This window comes from Achroia grisella, unplaced genomic scaffold (genome assembly GCF_030625045.1).
Source record: "Achroia grisella isolate CSIRO2021 unplaced genomic scaffold, CSIRO_AGI_Agris_v1 utg947, whole genome shotgun sequence".
NCBI lineage: Eukaryota > Metazoa > Arthropoda > Insecta > Lepidoptera > Pyralidae > Achroia > Achroia grisella.
In genome coordinates, this window is record NW_026713071.1 from 806881 (window position 1) to 828088 (window position 21208).

General features: G+C 34.8%; 1 protein-coding gene across 1 annotated transcript; it reads left to right on the forward strand.

The window, feature by feature from the left end:
* The first annotated feature begins 1432 nt into the window (after positions 1 to 1432).
* On the forward strand, positions 1433 to 20680 carry LOC131854080 (uncharacterized). Its single transcript, XM_059205204.1, has 4 exons — positions 1433 to 1791; positions 2932 to 3761; positions 20200 to 20322; positions 20582 to 20680. Exons 1-4 carry the CDS (start codon positions 1497 to 1499, stop codon positions 20678 to 20680), a joined length of 1347 nt encoding a protein of 448 aa, XP_059061187.1. The 5' UTR covers positions 1433 to 1496.
* The last annotated feature ends 528 nt before the right edge of the window (positions 20681 to 21208 follow it).

Genomic DNA, 21208 nt, shown 5'->3' on the forward strand with positions numbered 1-21208 from the left:
CATTTAGCCGATCCAATAGACCACCAAAAGGCGAATTTAAGCTTGAATAACGTTTAATCGAGATAGAATATTCTAGTACGGTAAAGAGTTCGTGGGCTTTTCTCTGTTCGTCTGCCAGTAATGGATTGAGGGCGTATGAGGAAGGGAGAAGGCAATTTTATATTCATAACGTTGTCTTTATCATTTACTTACTATATACCTACTTATATTTGACGGCCACGGTGGTTTAGCGGTTAAGCACAGAGCTTTACTTCGCTGTCGCGGGTTCGATTCCTCGTACGGCACAAACTTTTAAATAAATATTGATTTACTTATATTTAATTAACAACAAGGATTAGGCATGCGACAATCGACATAGAAACCGCTACGCACTTAATCTCTGTTCAATCAGATAAAATTGTCAGCGCTATGAACTTTAAGTTAGATATTTTCTATAAAAACATTATTATCATTTATAAAAAGTGATGTAATTATAAGGTTAAGCACACAGCCTTACTTCGCTGTCGCGGGTTCGATTCCTCGTACGGCACAAACATTCGTATTCATGAGTATGATTGTTTGTATCGCTATGGGTGTTTTCTATATATAATATGTATATATTTATGAAAAAAATATGACTATGTATTTTTAGCAGGTAGCTCATGTAATAAGGAGTAACTTAGGCTAGTCTTATTTTAGAAAAATAAAGTTTAATTCCACACGGACGAAGTCACGAGAACTGCTCTTCTAAGATATATTGGGAAACTGTAACTAGCTTAGTTAGTACCGATGGATCATAATATGTAATAATAATAATAATAATAATCTCAGGACAATTCACACAGCGCAATCTAGTACCCATAACACAAGCTTTAGCTAGCTTATCTTGGGACTGGATGGCGCTATGTGAATTGTCCTGAGATTATTATTACTTAGTAATAAAGAATTACACTGTATTTTTTTATTATCTGACATATTTATAATTTTATTAAGCAAAATATACAGTTAGTAAGTTAAATAAAGGAATTGTAAGGTCAATATTAAATAGAGCATTCAAAATGCAAACGGTTTTATTTTCATTTTGTATCTTACTAGGTAATATTTGTGAGCATGGATGGATAGATCGATGTTTGTTACTCTTTCACGCGAAAACTACTGAACAGATTTTTATGAAACTTTACAGTAATATAGCTGTGCACGACGCACCTCTTTGTATATTATTTATGTATTTTGTCTATTATTTTATATAGAAAAATGTATATGACATTGTCAATTCTTGTTCTGTTAATTATTATACTTTTGTACATAATATTATATTATTGCTTCCTAAAACCCGTGTTTGCATAATTATATTCACATTTTTGGTCCTTCTCCCATAATTTATTAACAAATTTCTAAATTTTAAATTCACAATTTTATAAATATGGAAACACGGTCGGGTCGTAAACTAGGATCGGCAAACCCTCGTACGGCAAAAGCGTTGCCATTGTCATTACCGGCAGAGGAAACGCAATCTGATGCCCGCGCCACGGCGCTGGTGTCGACCGTACCACCGATCGCGGTTAGTACTCACAGTACATCGGCCTGCAGCCGCTCATCTGCCACGATACGTGCTAAAAAACTTGCAGCTCAAATACAGCATGCACACCGCCTTGCACAAATTGAAATGGAGGCGGCAGAAGCTCGTCGTGCTAAGTTGGAGGCGGCGAGGAAGGAATACGAAGCAGAAATTGAAGCAATCAGTTCCCGGGGCAGCCGATCTGGTAGTCGTGCTAGTGTTCATCGTAGCTGCTCGGAAGTTGTGGACAAATGGTTAGATAACAATAATTATCCTATTTCGTCTCAATTTCTTAATAATCCGCAAATTCCTACGGTAAACACACATCCCCCTACTGTCACCTTAGTTGAACCGATCGCTGCCTTAGTATCGGCAGTAGATAAGTTGACAGATAAAATTACCGCTCCGAAAGGGATTAATATAAAACTTCCTCATTATGATGGAAAGTCCCCTACGGAATGGCTTTCTTTTAAACGTGTGTTTCAGGACACACAGTCTGGTTATTCACCAACAGAGAACTTAGCTCGTCTGAGCCGTAGCTCAGACGAGCTAAGTTCTCTGTGCGTATATAATGCGTACATTACGAGGTATCGCGCGAGAGTCTGTTGACAAGCTCTTAGTGACTGCCCGAGACCCAAATATTGTCATGCGTGCGCTCGAGGTTCGATTTGGACGACCAGATTTAATTATATTACAAGAACTTTATTCAGTGAGATCGTTGCCGAGGTTAGGTAACGATAAAGATCTAGCAACATTTGCTAGTAAAGTTCGTAATTGTGTAGAGACTCTACGCTTATTAGATGGCGGTGACTATATAAAATCACCTGAATTATTTAATATATTATTATTAAAACTACCTATTGTGTTAAAAAGTAGATGGTATGATTTTGCTATTTCTCATGAATATAGTGGTCAAAACAAGCTAGAAATGCTCGCTGAATTTTTATGTCGTGAGGTTGAGATTCAGGCTAAATTTGGTGTCACGGATTACTTCAGTTTTAACACAACTTCCAATATTGACAGGCATAAAAAACCAGAACGTGTGAATGCCGCGGAAGTGTATGATTTGCTGGAGCAGTCGTCACAAACATTCGAGACGGGTTCCTGTATTGAAACATCTCTTACAACGGCTGAAAATTCATTAAAAAATTCATCAAAACAAATTTGTACATATTGTAAAGGATTTCACGCATTAGTCAATTGTAATAAGTTTTTGGCATTGACAGTTCATAATAAATGGCATTTCGTTAAAGAAAATAAATTATGCCAGAAATGTTTAAAAAGAGGTTCACATAATTATAATACTTGTCGTACTAAAGGACTTTGCAATAAAGCCGGTTGCACACATAAACATCACAAGTTACTTCATAATCCAAATTTTATTAATTCAGCAGCTAATATACAGGTATCTGAAGAGTCAAGTCGGCCAATGTCACATGCAGGTAATGATAATGCAGAGCAGTCTCCGTCGGAATTGGTATCACAGACATCTTCTGTTAGTACCACTACTTCTTGTAAGCCATTACTAAAGATTGTCGCTGTCACAGTATCTGGTCCCGCGGGTTCTGTTGATACTTTCGCGTTACTGGATGACGGGTCCACGGCTACCTTCATTGACTCAGAAATTACCTCTCAGATTGGAGTAACAGGTACAGTAGAACAAATTGAACTGCAGTGTGTTGGTGGCTTATCAAAACAGTCGCAAGTCGAGTATGTTGACTTTCAAATAAAAGGAAAGAGATCTGCTGATTCCTTTGTCATCAAACAAGCTAGATCTATTAGTAACCTCGGACTGGCGAATCGAAATGTCAATAAGAGTGATGTTCTTGCATTTCCATATTTGTTAGATATAGCTGACGAATTATGTTATAATGCCAAACCTACCATTATAATCGGTATAGATAATTGGAATTTGTCTGTTCCCATGGCAGTAAGACAGGGAACTAGTTCTCAACCTGTTGCCATTCTTACGGTACTAGGGTGGGTTCTTTTCGGGTTTGTAGCGAATAGAACAAATACTGTTCATTTTGTAAATAATGTATGTGATTACTATTTAGGTAGTGACAAGTTACGAGTTGTCAATAATGCAGTTGCCAAATTAGGAGTTAGTTCAAATTTACCTTTGCGTGAACCAGATCTCTTGAAATCTTTTCTTAATATTGTAAATCGTTTTTACGAGGAGAGTGTCATAATTAACGATGACATTAAAGCAATATATCCTCAGGTTAAAATCCACAACGTATATTGTGATGCGCAACGTTTTACTTGGAGAGACAGTTCTAAAAAACCATTGAAAACATATCTTATGTCTTCAATGATATATGGCGCTGCATCGAGTCCGTTCACGGATTTGCCAATTAATAATAAATCTCGTTATCAGTTTCCTAGAGTCACACACGTCATCTTTCATGATCATTATATAGACAACTACATTACGAGTAGGTATAGAGTCTGTTGAGAGATTTACTCGTTTACTAGCTGTTATTCATACATATTGGGAGGTTAATTTTGAGATATTTGATGAACCAAGCGTGCTGTCACTGATATCAAAGTATTTGTGCTTTAATCAATCATTAGATGAGTTTCATGTAGAAGTAGTTAGCGCACCAGTACATGCACTTGGTTTATTATGACTCCCAGGGACGAGTTTATTGACTGACACTACTTATCTTCATTACTTTAATAGAACTATTTGAACTAAAATTAAAGTACATAGCTGCATTAATGCCAACGTTCATCAATTTTTCACATTTACATTTGTCACTCATCTGTGCCAGAACATTTTAGTTGATAGTTTACAACATTAATTATAACCGCAATTGCGTATAAATTGATTTTTTTATATTGCGACTGCGTAGTTTATGTTTACAATTTATACATTTAAAATACTTGATATTTCTAAATTAATTAAATTAAATTATTGTATTTTCTGTCTTTTATAGATATTTTTATTAATGTAACGGCACTAACTTCGCGCGTTAACGTCTTATATTTGAAATACCCTGATGGTTGAAGATTTCAATATATCTGAGATATACGTCATATTCAATATTCAAGAAGATGCCTTTAGTGATAAGATTGCTTGTGTTGCTGACCACTGGCTTCATAAACCTCAAAGTTAACTGTATTATCTCCACAGAATGGTCCTGACAAACTACACTGCTCGTATGGTATTTATCTTAGATGTCAGCGACGAAGTCAAGTTTCCTCTTGTTTTAGATAGAGAACATATTAGTACATACAGATGGTTCTCTGAGTTATGAAGGTGAGAGAGCGATAAGGAACTCCAAAGGTAGAGATTATTACAACATTAGCGGAGGTGGACAGCCTTATCAACAGATTTTTGGCCATGCAATTAAATTTTTGAAGGAGTTTCTTGTCAGTCCGACTGAGATTGCGATTTCATTTCACACGGTAACTGGAGGATTACAGTATGCTTAAGCTTTGGAGTTGATGGGTGAGAGAGTGCTTCCCAAGACTATTATCTCGTCATTCAAACTCAAACTCAGATTGAACTACCACTATTGGAGACATTCTTATAATAGCCGATGGAAACTTTCCCCGAGGTAGATGGCCCCGATGACGTGTGGTTACTTTTTCCCTGAAGAATTGGCTGATGTTCAAACAAGGATGTTCAAGCAGTTGAAGAAACTCTAAAACGTTCTTTAAAAAAGTTAGTGCCGATAGTGATGTCATAGTTCGTACTTCATATAATTTTTCTTTATGTATAATGATTCATTTACTTTTCTTTTAGTATTATTGTTTTGTCATTGTTCCAGTATAAAAGCTGAGTTTAGTTTAGTTCACTAAATTGAAGACTCTTGTTCTTTTGATCTTTAGACTATGTGCACGACGCACCTCTTTGTATATTATTTATGTATTTTGTCTATTATTTTATATAGAAAAATGTATATGACATTGTCAATTCTTGTTCTGTTAATTATTATACTTTTGTACATAATATTATATTATTGCTTCCTAAAACCCGTGTTTGCATAATTATATCTACCAGCCCGATATATAGACAGTTCTTCGTTCACAATAGCTTATACATCAGAATAATACATAGGGTCTAAATTTAATGTGGATGAAACCATAGACCGTAGAGTATTTATTAAATAGCTGTGTAGTGATCCTGCTCTAATTACAAAGACTATGTGTACCTTAATAGTAAAAAAATTTAATTAAAAAAAAAATTGAAGTCCATAAGTGGCTAAAATAATTTTTGATTTGATTTGATTTGATTTGATCATCAAACTCGCTTCTCTAATAGTGGTTTTGGTGTCAGAAATATCCATGACCCCAAGTCTGCCCCTGTCAAACACCCCCTTTCAACAGCCGAGATGAACTAATTCCATTATGAAAGTCTTTTCGTTCTCCCCAAATTGGCATAATCTTGTTTTTGTTGGGATTAAAAACAATTTATCAAAAGAATTGTTTGCCGCTTCAAACAAAGTGGAATTGAAACGGAACGAGTCCTGAATCGTTTAAACAGATGTCGCGAGGAAAATGTCGGCGAATGTAGTTGGTTCTTTGATAATATTATTAATTATTTATATAAAAAAAAACATCTATTAAAAAGAGCAACACACAAGTTTCTTGCTCATTCTTCTTGTGATGAATCTGCATTCCGAATGAGTGGTGGAATCAAAATATGACTATTCAAAAGTGCTTGTAATGAGTTTATTTGAATAAAGATTATTTCTATTTCTATTTCAATAAATATACGATATTTAACTTAATCAAATGAAATCAAAAATAATTTATTCGTGTACGCCATTTTAGTCGCTTATGAAAATCAACTTTTTTATATTAACCTTTCTCTTTACATATATTTCAGTATATAGATTCAATTGATAAGAACTGGTAAGAAACTCAACGGAATTTCATTTTTTAGAAGTCAGTCTGGCAACGTATTTCCAAAAACATACATATCTATATACTTACGTCTATATTTAAAATAGCAAACAATACGACCCACTTTGTGATAAATTGAACTATGTACATAAAACGAGAATACGGCCTGCCTGTTGGTAGGTGCTAAATGGAATACGTGAACAGCACCACAGATAAAACATGTAGAAGGTGAACTGTCACAGCATGTTTTAGTATTCAAATTCTGCATAATATCCAGACGATTCGACAGCCTCGAGGGTCTAGCTGTGTTTCAGTGCTTATTTCTTTTTTACCTTCGATTCCCCTCCGATCGATCCCCCGTCCAATTTAAACGGGGATCGAAATTACGACGGCTTGAGCTGAGGTTCGAACCCCTAATGCACCTTCAGACTAAAGTCGTATCCTTCAGGCGCTCCATAAGTCCTACAGCGGGTGTGGAGTGCCATCTGCACTCACTCCCTATCGTTCGGTGAAGCTGTAAAGGCTAGTTGCGCCCAACTGCATTAGAGTAGTCCAAAAAAAAAAAGATCAACTATTTTTGCAAGTCCACTGCCGCTACTAGTTCGGATTTTATGTCCATAGCATGGGAGTACTCCATAATAAACCATGGTATTTTAAGCTTACTCTCAGCGTTCCACTTCATAAATCTTTATAACAATATCCAACGGGAACAATCGAATCTATTTAAATAAATGATGGCCAATTGATTACAAAGCGTGGGCAAGTATAATCCGTTTTAAGCCGTGCCGGGCAGAACCGGGCAGAACCGGGTATAGTCTGGATTACATTGCCATGAATACCCGGCCTCCATAATCTCCTGGTATTGTTGATTGCATAATTGTAGGATTAGATTGTAAAAACGTGTGTTTTAACCCTTTTAGTGATATAATTTATTTGCCAAAGAAATTTTTTATTTATTTACATGCTCTCGGTGAGATTTACAGTATAATACCAATGCACTAATGCTAGCAATGTAACATGTCAGATCGACCTCCACGCGGTTCCCCCTGAAAACCATCGTGATACATTCCCGGTGAATTAGTCACGTTGGGCTAACTGATCTGACTTCATGTTCATCTTATCATCCTCCACTGGTGCCCCGCCAGCATAAACCGTTAGCGCAGGCGGGTGCACCATTCTATTATCATCCTTTAAAAAAAAATACCAATGCACTCATCAAGGATCAAATTTACGCAATACATTACATTAATAGTAATAATAATTATAATAACAATAATAATTTAGACAAGAATAATACCTATTCTAATATTGTGATTCCACGAAATTTGTTACCGCTTTGTGAAACTCTGGGGCAGTACAGTTAAATATGTCAAGTGGACAAATTACAGATAAATAATAACCTGGACCCTGGTATTTATTTATTTATTTATTTGCAGAAAACAGTGTTACAAATAGGTCTTACAATATGAATATTAGTCCAATGTATTCAGTCTGCAAACAGCCACGCAAAATTATTTTTACAGAAGACCGAAGAGCTGGCAGCTACCTTGGACAAAGAATTAGTCTAGCTATTCAAAGAGGGAACGCTGCCAGTATCTTCGGAACGTTGCCTAAAGGGACCCCTTTTAATAATATATTTTAGTCATCATATTATATTTTTTTAAGCTTTTTAATTTTAGGTTCTTAGTTGTACAATTAGGTTATGTAAATAATAAATTAATATAATATTATTTTTTAAAATATTTGTAATAATTAAATTAAATTGTTTATATATTAAAATATGTCAACAACTAAGATTATTTTACATGCAAGAAAAATCCTTAATACTATAAAAACAATTTTCTAATAAAGTCTAGATTTAAAAAGTCTAAAATTGTGCATATTTATGTCAGTTGGCAATCTATTGTCAATTTTAATCATCATGTTGGAATATAATACACAGCGCCATCTAGACCCAAGTTAAGCTGGCTAAAGCTTGTGTTATGGGCACTAGATAACTGATACATATACCTAAAAATTATTTTTGTAAACACATACATATTATACATAGAAAACGCCGAGACCGATACAAACAATCATACTCATGAATACAAATGTTTGCACCGTCGGAGAAATCGAACCCGCGACCATCACAAGGTGATATTCTTAACCATTAGACCAGTCAGGTTGACCTCCACACAGTTCCATCCCTGGAAACCATCGTGATAAATTCTTGCTGAATTTGTCACATTGGGTTAACTGACCTAACCTCATGTTCATCTTATCATCATCCACTGGTGCCCCGCCAGCGTAAACCGCTAGCGCAGGCGGGTGTACAATTCCATTATCATCCATAAAAAAACCGACCACAAGGCAGTCTATAGTCAGCTCCATACCAATATATAATAAAATACCACAGATAATTCGAGAGATGAAAGAAGAATTACACCAATAGCTCGTTAAAAATGCTGTTAATCTTTGCGGGAATTGACCTGACATCTGATATTCTTCTTTATAATGTAATTTAATTGTAAAAGTAATTGTTATGAATTATAATTTGCATGCCCCCTGAATATGAGGCGAACATTTGTACTATTGTTGTAAATGTTGAAGCAAATAAATTATCTATCTGTTAGGGAAATTACTCTCTGCTACCAAAATGTTAGGGAAAGTACTATGTATATATATAGGGAAAAACGTCTGTCACGTACCTGTATGGTTCGGCGGATTTCTTGGGCTACAGGGTCTCGAAGATATCTTCGCTAGCTTTCCAGTTTCACAGTAGGTTCAACACAGTTCTAATTTATTTTAATTCACAACAAATGCGCGCGCGCGTCATGTCCGCCGTACGTTCAGTTCAGTACTAGGTAAGGGAGGGGAAGTGAAAGCGCGGGAACAGAAAACTAACGGACTCTAATATAATAATCTGTGCTTACGATGTTACAGGGTAGATTTTGAACACTATCTATAAATAACTATAAAACATTACATGAAACGAATTTTAATATACATTAAAAGTGTGCAGTATGTATATAGTGTTTCAAGAGGCATTTCCGTGTTCCCTGGCAGCGGGTAACGATAAGACCCGACAGCACTCGGAATAAAATCACAATATTTTAGAAGCGCCCGCCTCAATGTAAGCTCCCATTCAAAACGCTTTAGTGCCTTCCACACAAGTGGAGACGCGTCAACTTTATTGCTTTCTCAAATTACTGTCTTATAGAAACATCTCCAAGTAGAGCACTTAACATCATTATATACTGTAATAAAATCGGCAACTAGCTGTCTGTACGAAAGAAACAACCGCATCAAATGAAAATTATCTTCATTACATAGTATACAACAAAGTCGCTGTCGTTGTCTGTCCCTATGTATGCTTAAATCTTTAAAACTACGCAACGGATTTTGAAGCAGTTTATTTTAGTAGATAGAATGATTCTAGAGGAAGGTTTTTATGTATAATACATGTCCACCCGGGCGAAACCAGGGGCAATGGCTAGAGTTATATATATAAAAAAAAACTGTTTGTATACTTACTACTTTGACTTAAGATATATAATGATAAGGTTCTCTCAATTCGATTGTATTATATTCATATTTTACAGAAGACCTCGATGGTCGAGTGGTTTAGCACACCGCTTTACATCCAATGACTAGTATTCGAATCCTCGTACAATACAAATATTTTTATTCATAAGTATCATTGTTTGTATTAGTGTTTTTTTTTGTGTATGATAATGGAATGGCGTCCCGCCTGCGCTAACGGTTTACGCTGGCGGGGCACCAGTGGAGGATGATAAGATGAGCATAAGGTCAGGTCAGTTAGCCCATCGTGACAAATTCACCAGGAATTTAACACGATGGTTTCCAGGGGGGACCGCGTGGAGGTCGATCTGACATAGTACATTGCTATTATTGCTATTATTGTACGTTTGTATAAGTGTTTTCTATATATATTATATAAGTATTTAAAAATATATCTATTCATTTATATCGATTATATTGCTCTGCTACGCTTAGCTTGGGACTAAATGGCGCTGTGTGAAGTCTAGGGATATAATTATTTAATTACTATTTCAGAATTTTATTTACAACCGATTTTCATCATTCTTTTTTTTACTTAAAAGCTGACACATCTCAGGCATAGGCTATAGGCATTCTTCTCAAAGACAGTGTTTTCGTGTCCAATACTCAAGTTTATTAATTTGATTTATTATCTACATTTGTATACATTTGTGCACGCTACTACCAGAAAGGCCTTCACATTAAAAAATAGCCTATGTCCTTTATCAGGGTCTAGACTATCTGTGTACCGAATTTCATTTAAATCAGTTCAGTGGTTTAGGCGTGGAAGCGAGACGGACAGACAGACAGAGTCACTTTCGCATTATAATATTAGTAAGGATGGCTATTCTAAATACTATACTCCATAGACAAAGCCGCGATCGAAAGCTAGCTATACAAAGCGTTAAAGAACAAAATTAGGTGGATGTATGCTTTGAATGTAACAACCATTTTTGTTCGCATTCACAAGGAAAATTCACTAAAAGCTTCTTAAGTTGTATATCTGAAAAGCTTTGTGTTATGTCTTTAGATGAAATATTTTTAACAATTTATTACATCTGTATAGAAGAAATTTTATAAAATTAATTATCTGTAATATTTCTATGTAGTTTACCTTATCTGTGGCTTTTATGATGGCGACATACAAAATATTTTATGCACATGTTAAAAAAAAATTATCTCTTTGTATTAGTTGTATAGTATCCATAACACAAGATCTGCTTAGATTAAGATTAGATAGCGCTGTGTGTGAATTGTCCAGAGATATTTCTAGTCTTATTACATTATGAATTGTAAAGACAATGTATCTGCCGAGGTTTTCTCGAAAGACTACAGCATGGGGTTTTTCTTGAAGGGTATATTAAGGTTTCTTAAGGGCAACGCGCATGTGACACCCCTAGAGTTTCAGGCGTCCAAACGCTACGGTAACCGTTCACCATCAGATTCCGTTTGCCACCTACGTGGTATAAAAAAAATTACGTTTATGATGAATAATGTGTATAATAAGTTTATTAAGATAATATTTAAAATTGTTACCTATTGTCTGTTGCACATCAAAAATTACTAAATGTAAATAAATAAATATTCTGGTCAATTAACACAGCGCCATATAGTGCCACGGTAAGCGGAGTTTATTTTGTGGGTACCTACTAGACAACTGATATAAATAATTAGATATTATTTGGAAATACACACATAATATACATAGAAACACCCAGAACGTTACAAACAATCATACTCATGAATACAAATGTTCCCGACAAATCGAACCCGCGATCATCGAAAGTAAAGCGGTGCCCCAAACCGCTAGACCACCGCGCATCAATGTATGTAACAAATATTAATAATTTAAATAACCACATTCAATATATCAACACATTTTATGCAATAAATTCATACCAGACTATTTCTATAATGAAAGATATAAAAACACACTCTGCTACTTTCATTTACGTATTTCATATTACAAAAGTATGTGCAATTAAGTGAACAGGATAAGGAAAATAATAAAAGAACTCTTAAAAATAGAATCTCCTATAAAGGTAGTGCTCGCGTGTCTTCTAAAACCATAAAACCATAAAAAAAAAATAATAATAATAGGTTGGTAAGCCGCCACACTGCTTTCTCCCGCCCCCCTTTCCCCGGCACAATATGGACAATTCATTATTCGCCGCCATCTAACAAGTGAAACAACCACCGCATGCATCAATTTTAATTAATCAAGGAGCTCCTTAAATATTATAACAAACTGTATTTGTGTCGCGAGTGTGGTGTATTGTAATTGAAAACATCAGTGCTTCAAGTCGCCGACGCAGATCATCTATATTATAATTTGTGCAATTTGGGCGAGTTCCTTATTTCCCTTTTCCTACGATCACTGCACTGTGGCTAAAAAATACATCAGGTAGGAAGCAAATCTTGCGCGATGACTTAACAAACTTTCAAATTGATATAAAGGAAATATTAACAAGTTTTTTTTTTATAACACAGGGGACAAACGAGCATGCGGCTCACCTGATGGTAAGTGATTAGGATCGAATTTCGACTACTGAGCAACCATAGGCATAAATAAACATATATATTATAGTACACTAAATTATAAGATACCAAAGGATATACTGGAATTACCATTAAATAAATTCAAAACATCTGTTAAATCACATTCACTGAGCAAGGCCTATTACTCGCTATACGATTACTTGAATGACGAGCGTGCATGGCAATAGTTGTTCATGCACGGGATTTTCATTTAATGTTAGACATAGACATATTATTTTATTTTTTTACAACACAGGGGACAAACGAGCATGCGGTTCACCTGATGGTAAGTGATTACCGCCGCCCATGAGCACCCGCAACACCAGGGGAATCGCAAGTACGTTGTCGGCCTTTTAAAAAGGAATAAGCTCTTTTCTTGAAGGTTTAATATCGTATCGGTTCGGAAATACCATTGCTGGAAGGTGATTCCACAATGTGGTTGTGCATGGCAAAAAGTTTCTAGAAAACCGCACTGTGGAAGACCGCCATTCATCCAGATGATCAGGATGGTATTTTAGTTTCTGGCGGGTGCTACGGTGGTGAAACTCAGCAGCTGGTATTAATCCGAACAATTCCTCAGAACATTCCCCGTGATATATGCGGTAGAAAATGTACAGAGATGCAATATCTCGCCGCAATATGCATATTTCAAAAGTATGTGCAATTAAGTGAACAGGATAAGGAAAATAATAAAAGAACTCTTGAAATAGAATCTCCTATAAAGGTAGGAAGCAAATCTTGCGCGATGACTTAACAAACGTTCGAATGGATTTAAAGGAAATCTTCACAAGTGTCCCGCCAGTAGTAGTTCAAAGTTTTCCATGAGGAAAATTCAAAAGTTGAAACTTAACTGAGGTGTGATTTTATGCTACGACTTTTTTTTGTAGTTTTAAGAGAGTTTCGCTTTGAGAGAAATTCACTTACCGTAGTATGATAATTTTCTTTCCAGCGTTATGTTTTTCGAGCTGTATTCCTTTTAGTAGCTTTATCATTATTTAATTTTGTCTATTCCTAAGTTTTTTTTTATTGGGTTGTTTGAGCTATTGTCAAGTGCTTGTAGCACCTGTAGCACTGCGACCTACGTAGATCTATTGTGCTCGCACTTTTTCAGAGTTCGCTGCCTAGCCCCGTCAGGGACAAGAATTGAAGGATATTCTTAGGAGCGATCGTTTTTATCTCCTTGGGAAAGAGTGTAAACTTTCCAAAGGAGATATTTCGTTTATATATGTGCTACAACCATACAGGATGTGGAGTGGCGTTTCCTCTTCAATTTGGCAAAATCTGCAGATTTTTGTTGTGCCACATATTTGTTTAATGGTAAATGGTAAGTTCCTAAGTATCGTTTAGAAAAAGTCAATGGATCTTTTATGGAAATAGGTATAAAAAAATTTACAATAAGATATCAAAGGATATACTGGAATTACACTTAAATAAATTCAAAACATCTGTAAACCATATTTGCTGAGCAAAGCCTAACTCACTAAACGATTACTTGAATGACGAGCGTGCATGGCAATAGTTGTTCATGCCCCGTGCATTTTCATTTAATGTTAGACATAGACACCTATATAAATATACACTGTAAATAAACTGGCTTTTAAAAAAATAAGTGATTTATTTATTCGTTCTCAATTGGATCTATATACAGAACTGGACGGTAGGGAAAAAATCTATAACCTAAAAAATTTTACATCCAATAGCGGCTAAATTGTCCTACATGAATAAATGATTTTTGAATTTGAATTTGTAATATACTTAATTTATATTTAACTAGCGGGTAACTAAATAAATATAACGAAAGCGAATTACAGCAGAATGAAAACGAATCGTATTTTTAAAACAATACATTGCATATTTGCTTCGCAGAATTTACGTGGCTAACTGAATCGTAAAATAATATTATTCTCTTATGAAACACCAAAGGAAAATGGTTGTTGATTTAAAAATATCTGTATCGTGGATCAGCTAGTGTGATTCATCAAATCACACTAGCTGATCTATGCAATTTCGTCTGGGTTACATAAGAGACAATATAATACAATAATCTCAGGACAATTCACACAGCGCCATCTAGACCCAAGTTAAGCTAGCTAAAGCTTGTGTTATGTATACTAGACAACTGATACAATACATAGATTTTTTTTCGTAAAATAGATACATATTATACATAGAATAGCAGTGTGGGTAGCTAGTATAAAACAAAGTCACTGTCGCTGTCTGCCCGTCTTATGTATGCTTAAATCTTTAAAACTACGCAACGGATTTTAAAGCGGGTTTTTTCAAAGATAGAGTGATTCAAGAGGAAGGTTTATATGTATAATACATATACACCTGGTCGAAGTCGGGGTGAGTAGCTAGTATAGTATAAAACAAAGTCGCTGTCGCTGTCTCTCCGTCCCTATGTATGCTTAAATCTTTAAAACTACAACGGATTTTGAAGCGATTTTTAACAGATAGATTGATTCAAGAGGAAGGTTTATATGTACAATACATGTTGACCCGTGCAAAGCCGCGGCGAGTAGCTAGTAATACGATAATACTGTAGTCTTAACTACAACATGCACAAATATAATACAAATAGTGAATTTCAGCGTTCAAGATCTAATTTAACGTTACAAGTGCGCCAGTTGTTGCATCCTATTAGTTTAACGAGATGAAACTCTGCGCAAAAGCTCTATGCAAATATCACTACCCAGCTCGTGTGGTTATACAGTATTTTCTATGATATTAAAACTCAAATTTAACAAGCTATTAATGCAATTTCTTAAGCAACTTGGGTATTATTATATACCTTACTAATATTATAAACGCGAAAGTTTGTAAGTATGGATGGATGTTTGTCTCTTTCACACAAAAACTATTGAACGGATTTTGATGGAACTTTACAGTGATATAGCTTATATATCAGAATAACACATATACTATGTTTTTATTGAAATTTATGTATTGTACTACTGTCCCAAACGTTGTTTTACCATATAAATAAATAACGCGTTAAAAAAATAGTGGTTGGTGATAAAAGGGTGAAAATTTAGGGGTGTATGTATTTTTTAGTGATGCATAGTAAAAAAAAATTACACAAAAAATAAAAAAATAATGTTAGGGGTGGATAATCCTTATTACTTAGGAGTATGAAAAATATATAATAGCCGATTCTCAGACCTACTGAATATGCATATAAAATTTCATAAAAGTGTGATCAAGCCGTTTGGGAGGAGTATAGTAACTAATATTGTGACACGAGAATTTTATATATAAGATTTAACGCGAGTAAAACTACAGGCACAGCTAGTACATTCATTTATAATTAATTACATATATTATTTTTAAATACGTTTTTAGTATCCAATAATTTTTGGTAGAGATTATTTAACCCGATTTATTTCAATTAAAGTGCCCAGAGTGACCCACCGATGGGCATACGGTCTTTGACATATAAAAATACCCTTCTTGAAATCCCCCATACTCTCAAATCTCTCAAGAAAACGCATTTATATATATTAAAAACTACAAATTAATCCGCGATCATATCGAGTTATCGAGATATGAATAACAATAAATATTAACTTGGTATGCGCTCGAAAATTCAATTAAATGAAACGATGTGTAAGTTATTATAGATGAACCGTAATTTTATTGAGGTATTCACGATACATGACAAAAAGAGGTTATTGTGATTCGATTATCCACGTTACAGAATCTCAAAAAGAAACTATTATTTATAGGACACTAGCTGCCCAGCTTCGTACGGGTGTACATATATTATACATATAAACCTTCCTCTTGAATCACTCTTTCTATTAAAAAAATCGCATCAAAATCCGTTGCGTAGTTTTGAAAATTTAAGCATACATAGACGGACAGATAGCGACAGCGACTTTGCTTTACGAGTATACTATGTAATGATCTATATATCCTATTAGCACATTATATTTTACTTAGGACTAGATGGCGCTGTGTAAATTGTGCTTAGATATTATTGTATTTTAGTACCTCCATATGTAAATACTGAATGTAATGGTACTATCTGTACATTCTTGTAACTAAACTATCTCAATATTTAAATATTTTATCATAAATCAGGCACTTATTGAATAATTTTTTAATCCTGACCTTATAAAACACTCATCATTTCATATATTTCATCATCATTTCATCATCAACTCATATATTTAGAGACTATATAAAGTCACAATTACTTGTATTTTTTTATATCCTTCCAAGGGGAAAACGGTTTACACGTATATGTACCATGAAGATATGAATAAAGTATTTATCTATTATGAATATTTATTATTACATATTACTTAATACAATATGCATGTATTAAGTACTAGCTGTTCCCGCGACTTCGTCCGCGTGGAATTAATTTTTATACTTATTTTCTAAAATAAAAAAAAATCTAAAATAAAAGTAGCCCAAGCCTCCTTATTACATCAGCTACTTGCCAGATAAAGTCCCGTCAAAATCGGTCCAGCCATTTTAGAGATTAGCCGGAACAAACAGACCGACAGACAGACAGACAAAAATTATAAAAAATGTTATTTTGGTATATGTACCGTATATATATTCATATGCATGTAGTAAAAAACGGTTATCTCAATATTACGAACAGACACTCCAATTTTATTTATATGTATAGATTTATCTTTCATCACATCATGCGCCATCCACCACCTGTTTTTCTCCTCTACCCAAAAGTTGATTGGAAGAGATCGCTTATGTGTTAAGACTAACTTTTGTACCCATATACTCTAATTCTGTTTTTTCTTGTTAATGTGCAATAAATAATAATATAGTTTATTCTTTTTTTGTTTTCCTCATTTTTCTTGTATAAGTACTTATTGCTTTGATTTTTTTTTTTTTACTCAGTACACTGTATTAAATAAAAGTCCAGTACAATCTAGTATGTCAAAAAGAATAGCGTCTCTTTATACATTTTTTTTTTTTTGTATTCCTTTATGTACACAACTGCAGATGTACCAAAAAATGTTTACAGAATGTTGGAGGGAACTGGCTTTCGTGACACAGGTTTCACCTAAATCGAAAGCCAGGGCTAACTATATTTAATTGTACCGTGCATTAAAAAAAAAAGAAAAAAAAATAGTTAAAATAGATAACACTAGAAATATAACCGCTAAAGTTTAAAAATAAGTAAGATCTTATCTATCTATGTAACTTTCCAATTATAATTCAAGATGTATATAAATTCGTGAACCGCGCCACACTCAAAATTCATTTATTTCCTACACCAACAAAACATTTGCGTATATCAGTGAGATGTTATTAAAATTGTTATGTTGAACAACAAACGCAGAAATTCACTATTTACATGGCACGGAAGCCTTCCTTGCTATTAATATTACTTATACACACGCGGGATTATTTAATTTTCATTATATTTGTATTATTTGTATTATTTTGTATTGTATTATTAGAGTACTGACGTACAGACAACTCTCTAGATAATATCTACTTATGAGTGTAATTATTTTGTTTGCAACAAAAACTTCTATATATTTTCCCTGAAGATTTTACCGAGATATATTTGTTATATTTATACATTTATTTCGTATCCGTATTATGATATATTTATGACTACGTCCACGTCCAGAAGCACTGGGTCCGCAGCAGTGCAGCGATGTCCAGTGTCTCTGGAGCGGACAATCCAACATATTTCATATGGTGTTTAGGAGGCTGTTAGTGCTCCCCCGAATTCTACACATCAGTGATGTAGTTCTATTACGCACTAGCTATTCCCGCGACTTCATCCGCGTGGAATTTAACTTTATTTTTCTAAAATAAAATGATTTTTCTAAAATAAAGTCCAAGTTACTCCTTATTACATTAGCTACCTGCCAATAAAAGTCCCGTTAAAATCGGTCCAGTCATTTCAGAGATTAGCCGGAACAAACAGATATACAGATAAAAAAATTGTAAATAGATAGATAGATAGATAGATAGAATATACTTTATTTGCAACGTACAGTAAAGAAGAAGCACAAACAATATAATAAAAGACACATGTATCGTTACAATAAGGCGGCCTTATTGCTAAAAGCAATCTTTTCAAGGCAACCTTAGGGAAACGGATTGAAACATCGAACAGGTAGGTTAAATGACATGAACAGGAGAAAACTAAAAAGTAACAAATATATAATGATAATAAAGAAAAATAATAATAAATATTATATGAATTAAAATTTATGTACACAATAATATTCATATATTAAACTAGATACACTTACATAAACTACATACATATTATAAACTACATACATAATTTTAAAGTTAAATAGAATAAACTAAATATAAATTAAAATGCCATACTAACTGAAATTTAAATATCGAGGAGGAAGTCTTTTACTTGTCGTTTAAAAATATGAATGGACTTTGCAGTTCTGATAAATACAGGTAACGAGTTCCATAACTTGATACCAGTTACAGTATAGGAATTGTGATAGAATTCAGTGGAATGCGAAGGAGTGGAAAGCAAGAGATTTTCGGAAGAACGTAATAACAAAGAATGAGTAGAAGAGGAAAACATGAAACGTTCTTTGAGATAGGAAGGAGCTTTGGGATTAAAAAGGATGTTGTAAAGGAATGTAAGGGTATGCATATCTCTTCGCTGTCGAACAGTAAGCCACTTAAGTTGGGTACGATATTGCGATACATGATCAAATTTGCGCAGGCCGAAAATAAATCGAATACATAGGTTTTGAAGACGCTCTAATTTATTGAGTAAATCGGAATTTAGGTCTGGATAGGAGACATCAGCATAGTCTAGGATAGGGAAAAGGAGTGAGTTTGCAAGGGCAATCTTAGTGGCCGTGGGGAGAAAGTTTTTGAGACGACGGAGTGATGCAGAGGCTGCAAACATCTTCCTGCTAACCTCCGTTACTTGATATTTCCAAGATAGTGTTGAATCAAAAAGAACACCAAGATTTTTAACTGACTCGCTAAAAGGAATACAGACGCTATCAAATATTATAGAAGGCAAGTCAGTGTAATCCAGTCTAGATGTATACGCAGGGCTACCTATAATAATTGTTTTGGTCTTCTCAGGGTTCACTTGAAGACCATAACATTTGCTCCAATCCAAGATCCGTTTCAAATCATTATTTGTCTGATTAATAGCGTCTGCAAGATTCTCAAGAGTAGCCTGTGAGTATATTTGTACATCATCTGCATACATGTGGTAGAAAGAAGAAATTTTGAGGGTAATCGAGCTGATGAAGATTGTAAATAAGAGAGGAGACAACACACCACCCTGCGGAACGCCAGCGATACTGTTACACCACGACGAAGTGGATAGATCAATTTTAACACGCTGCCGACGCCCATACAGGTAATTATGAAACCAATCGAGTACCGCTGGAGATATGTTAAGAGAACTTAGAACTCCTAAAAGAATGTCAAAATCGACGGTATTGAAGGCGTTACTAAAATCTAGTAGCGTTAATACAGTAAGCTGTCGATTTTCCATACCCGATCGAATGTCATCGGAAATCTTGACCAACGCAGTAGCCGTACTATGACCAGGGCGGAAACCGGATTGGAAGGTATTATGGAGACAGTTTGTAGTAAGAAATGAACTTAATTGCCAATGAACTAATCGTTCCAATACTTTTGACAAGAAAGGAAGAATCGAGATGGGGCGATAGTCGCTGAAGGAAGAAGGATTGGCTTTTTTAGGTAAAGGAATTATATGAGCCTCTTTCCAGCATTGGGGAATGGAACTAGAAGAAATGGAAAAATTAAGGATATTGGTTATGATAGGAACAAGAATGTCTGATAAGGGAATGATCATTTTACGGCTAATGCCATCAGCTCCGATAGCATTGGAGGTAATCGATAGTATACTTCTCTTAACATCACAGACAGTGAAACGATTAAAAACAAAAGGATTGTAACTAGGAGTGGATTTAGAAGAAAGACAATTTAGTGTATTAGTTTTGACCAAGTTGTCAAGACTAGAAGAAGAGGCAAAGTGATTGTTGATCATGTCAAGATCGAGATTTGCGGAATAATCTGTATTACGAGATTTACCAACTCCCATAGAATTAAGAAATTTCCAAACTTTAGTTTGGTCTTCATTTTCAATAGAATTATGAATATGGTGTCGCCGTGCGTCTCTACACATCATGTTGCAGTGATTTCTTAGACGGTGATATCTGTCTCGTCGACGGGTATCTGTGGGGTTAGCCTTAAAATGAGCTTTGGCTCTATTTTTTTTTTCTCGTATGAGACGAATATCATCAGTAAGCCAAGGAGCAGGAAGATGCTTAATTTTAACTCGACGTACTGGTGCATGGACGTCAAAGATCTGTGTAAGGAGAGAGTTAAAGATGTCCACTTTATCGTCTATTGTTACGGCCTGATCTATTACAGACCAGTCTATCTTTTTGGCATCCTCACGAAGCCCATCGACATTCAAGCCTCCAAAATTGCGTTGCAAAAGGATTTTGGGTTTAGGTTTAGGAGGTCGGATTTTATACGAAAGGTATATAAGATCGTGATAGGAAAAGGCATCTGCGCTAATTTGACCATGTTTCGCTACATGGCCGGGAGAAGTAACCATAATAAGATCCAGAAGGGACGGGGAGCAATTAGGAAAATAATGTGTAGCATTTAGAGGAAGTATGGACATGTTGACTGACTTAATAACATTCTGAAGGCGTCGTGCTCGAAAATCAGCTTTCAATAGGCAGGTATTAAAATCTCCCATAATAA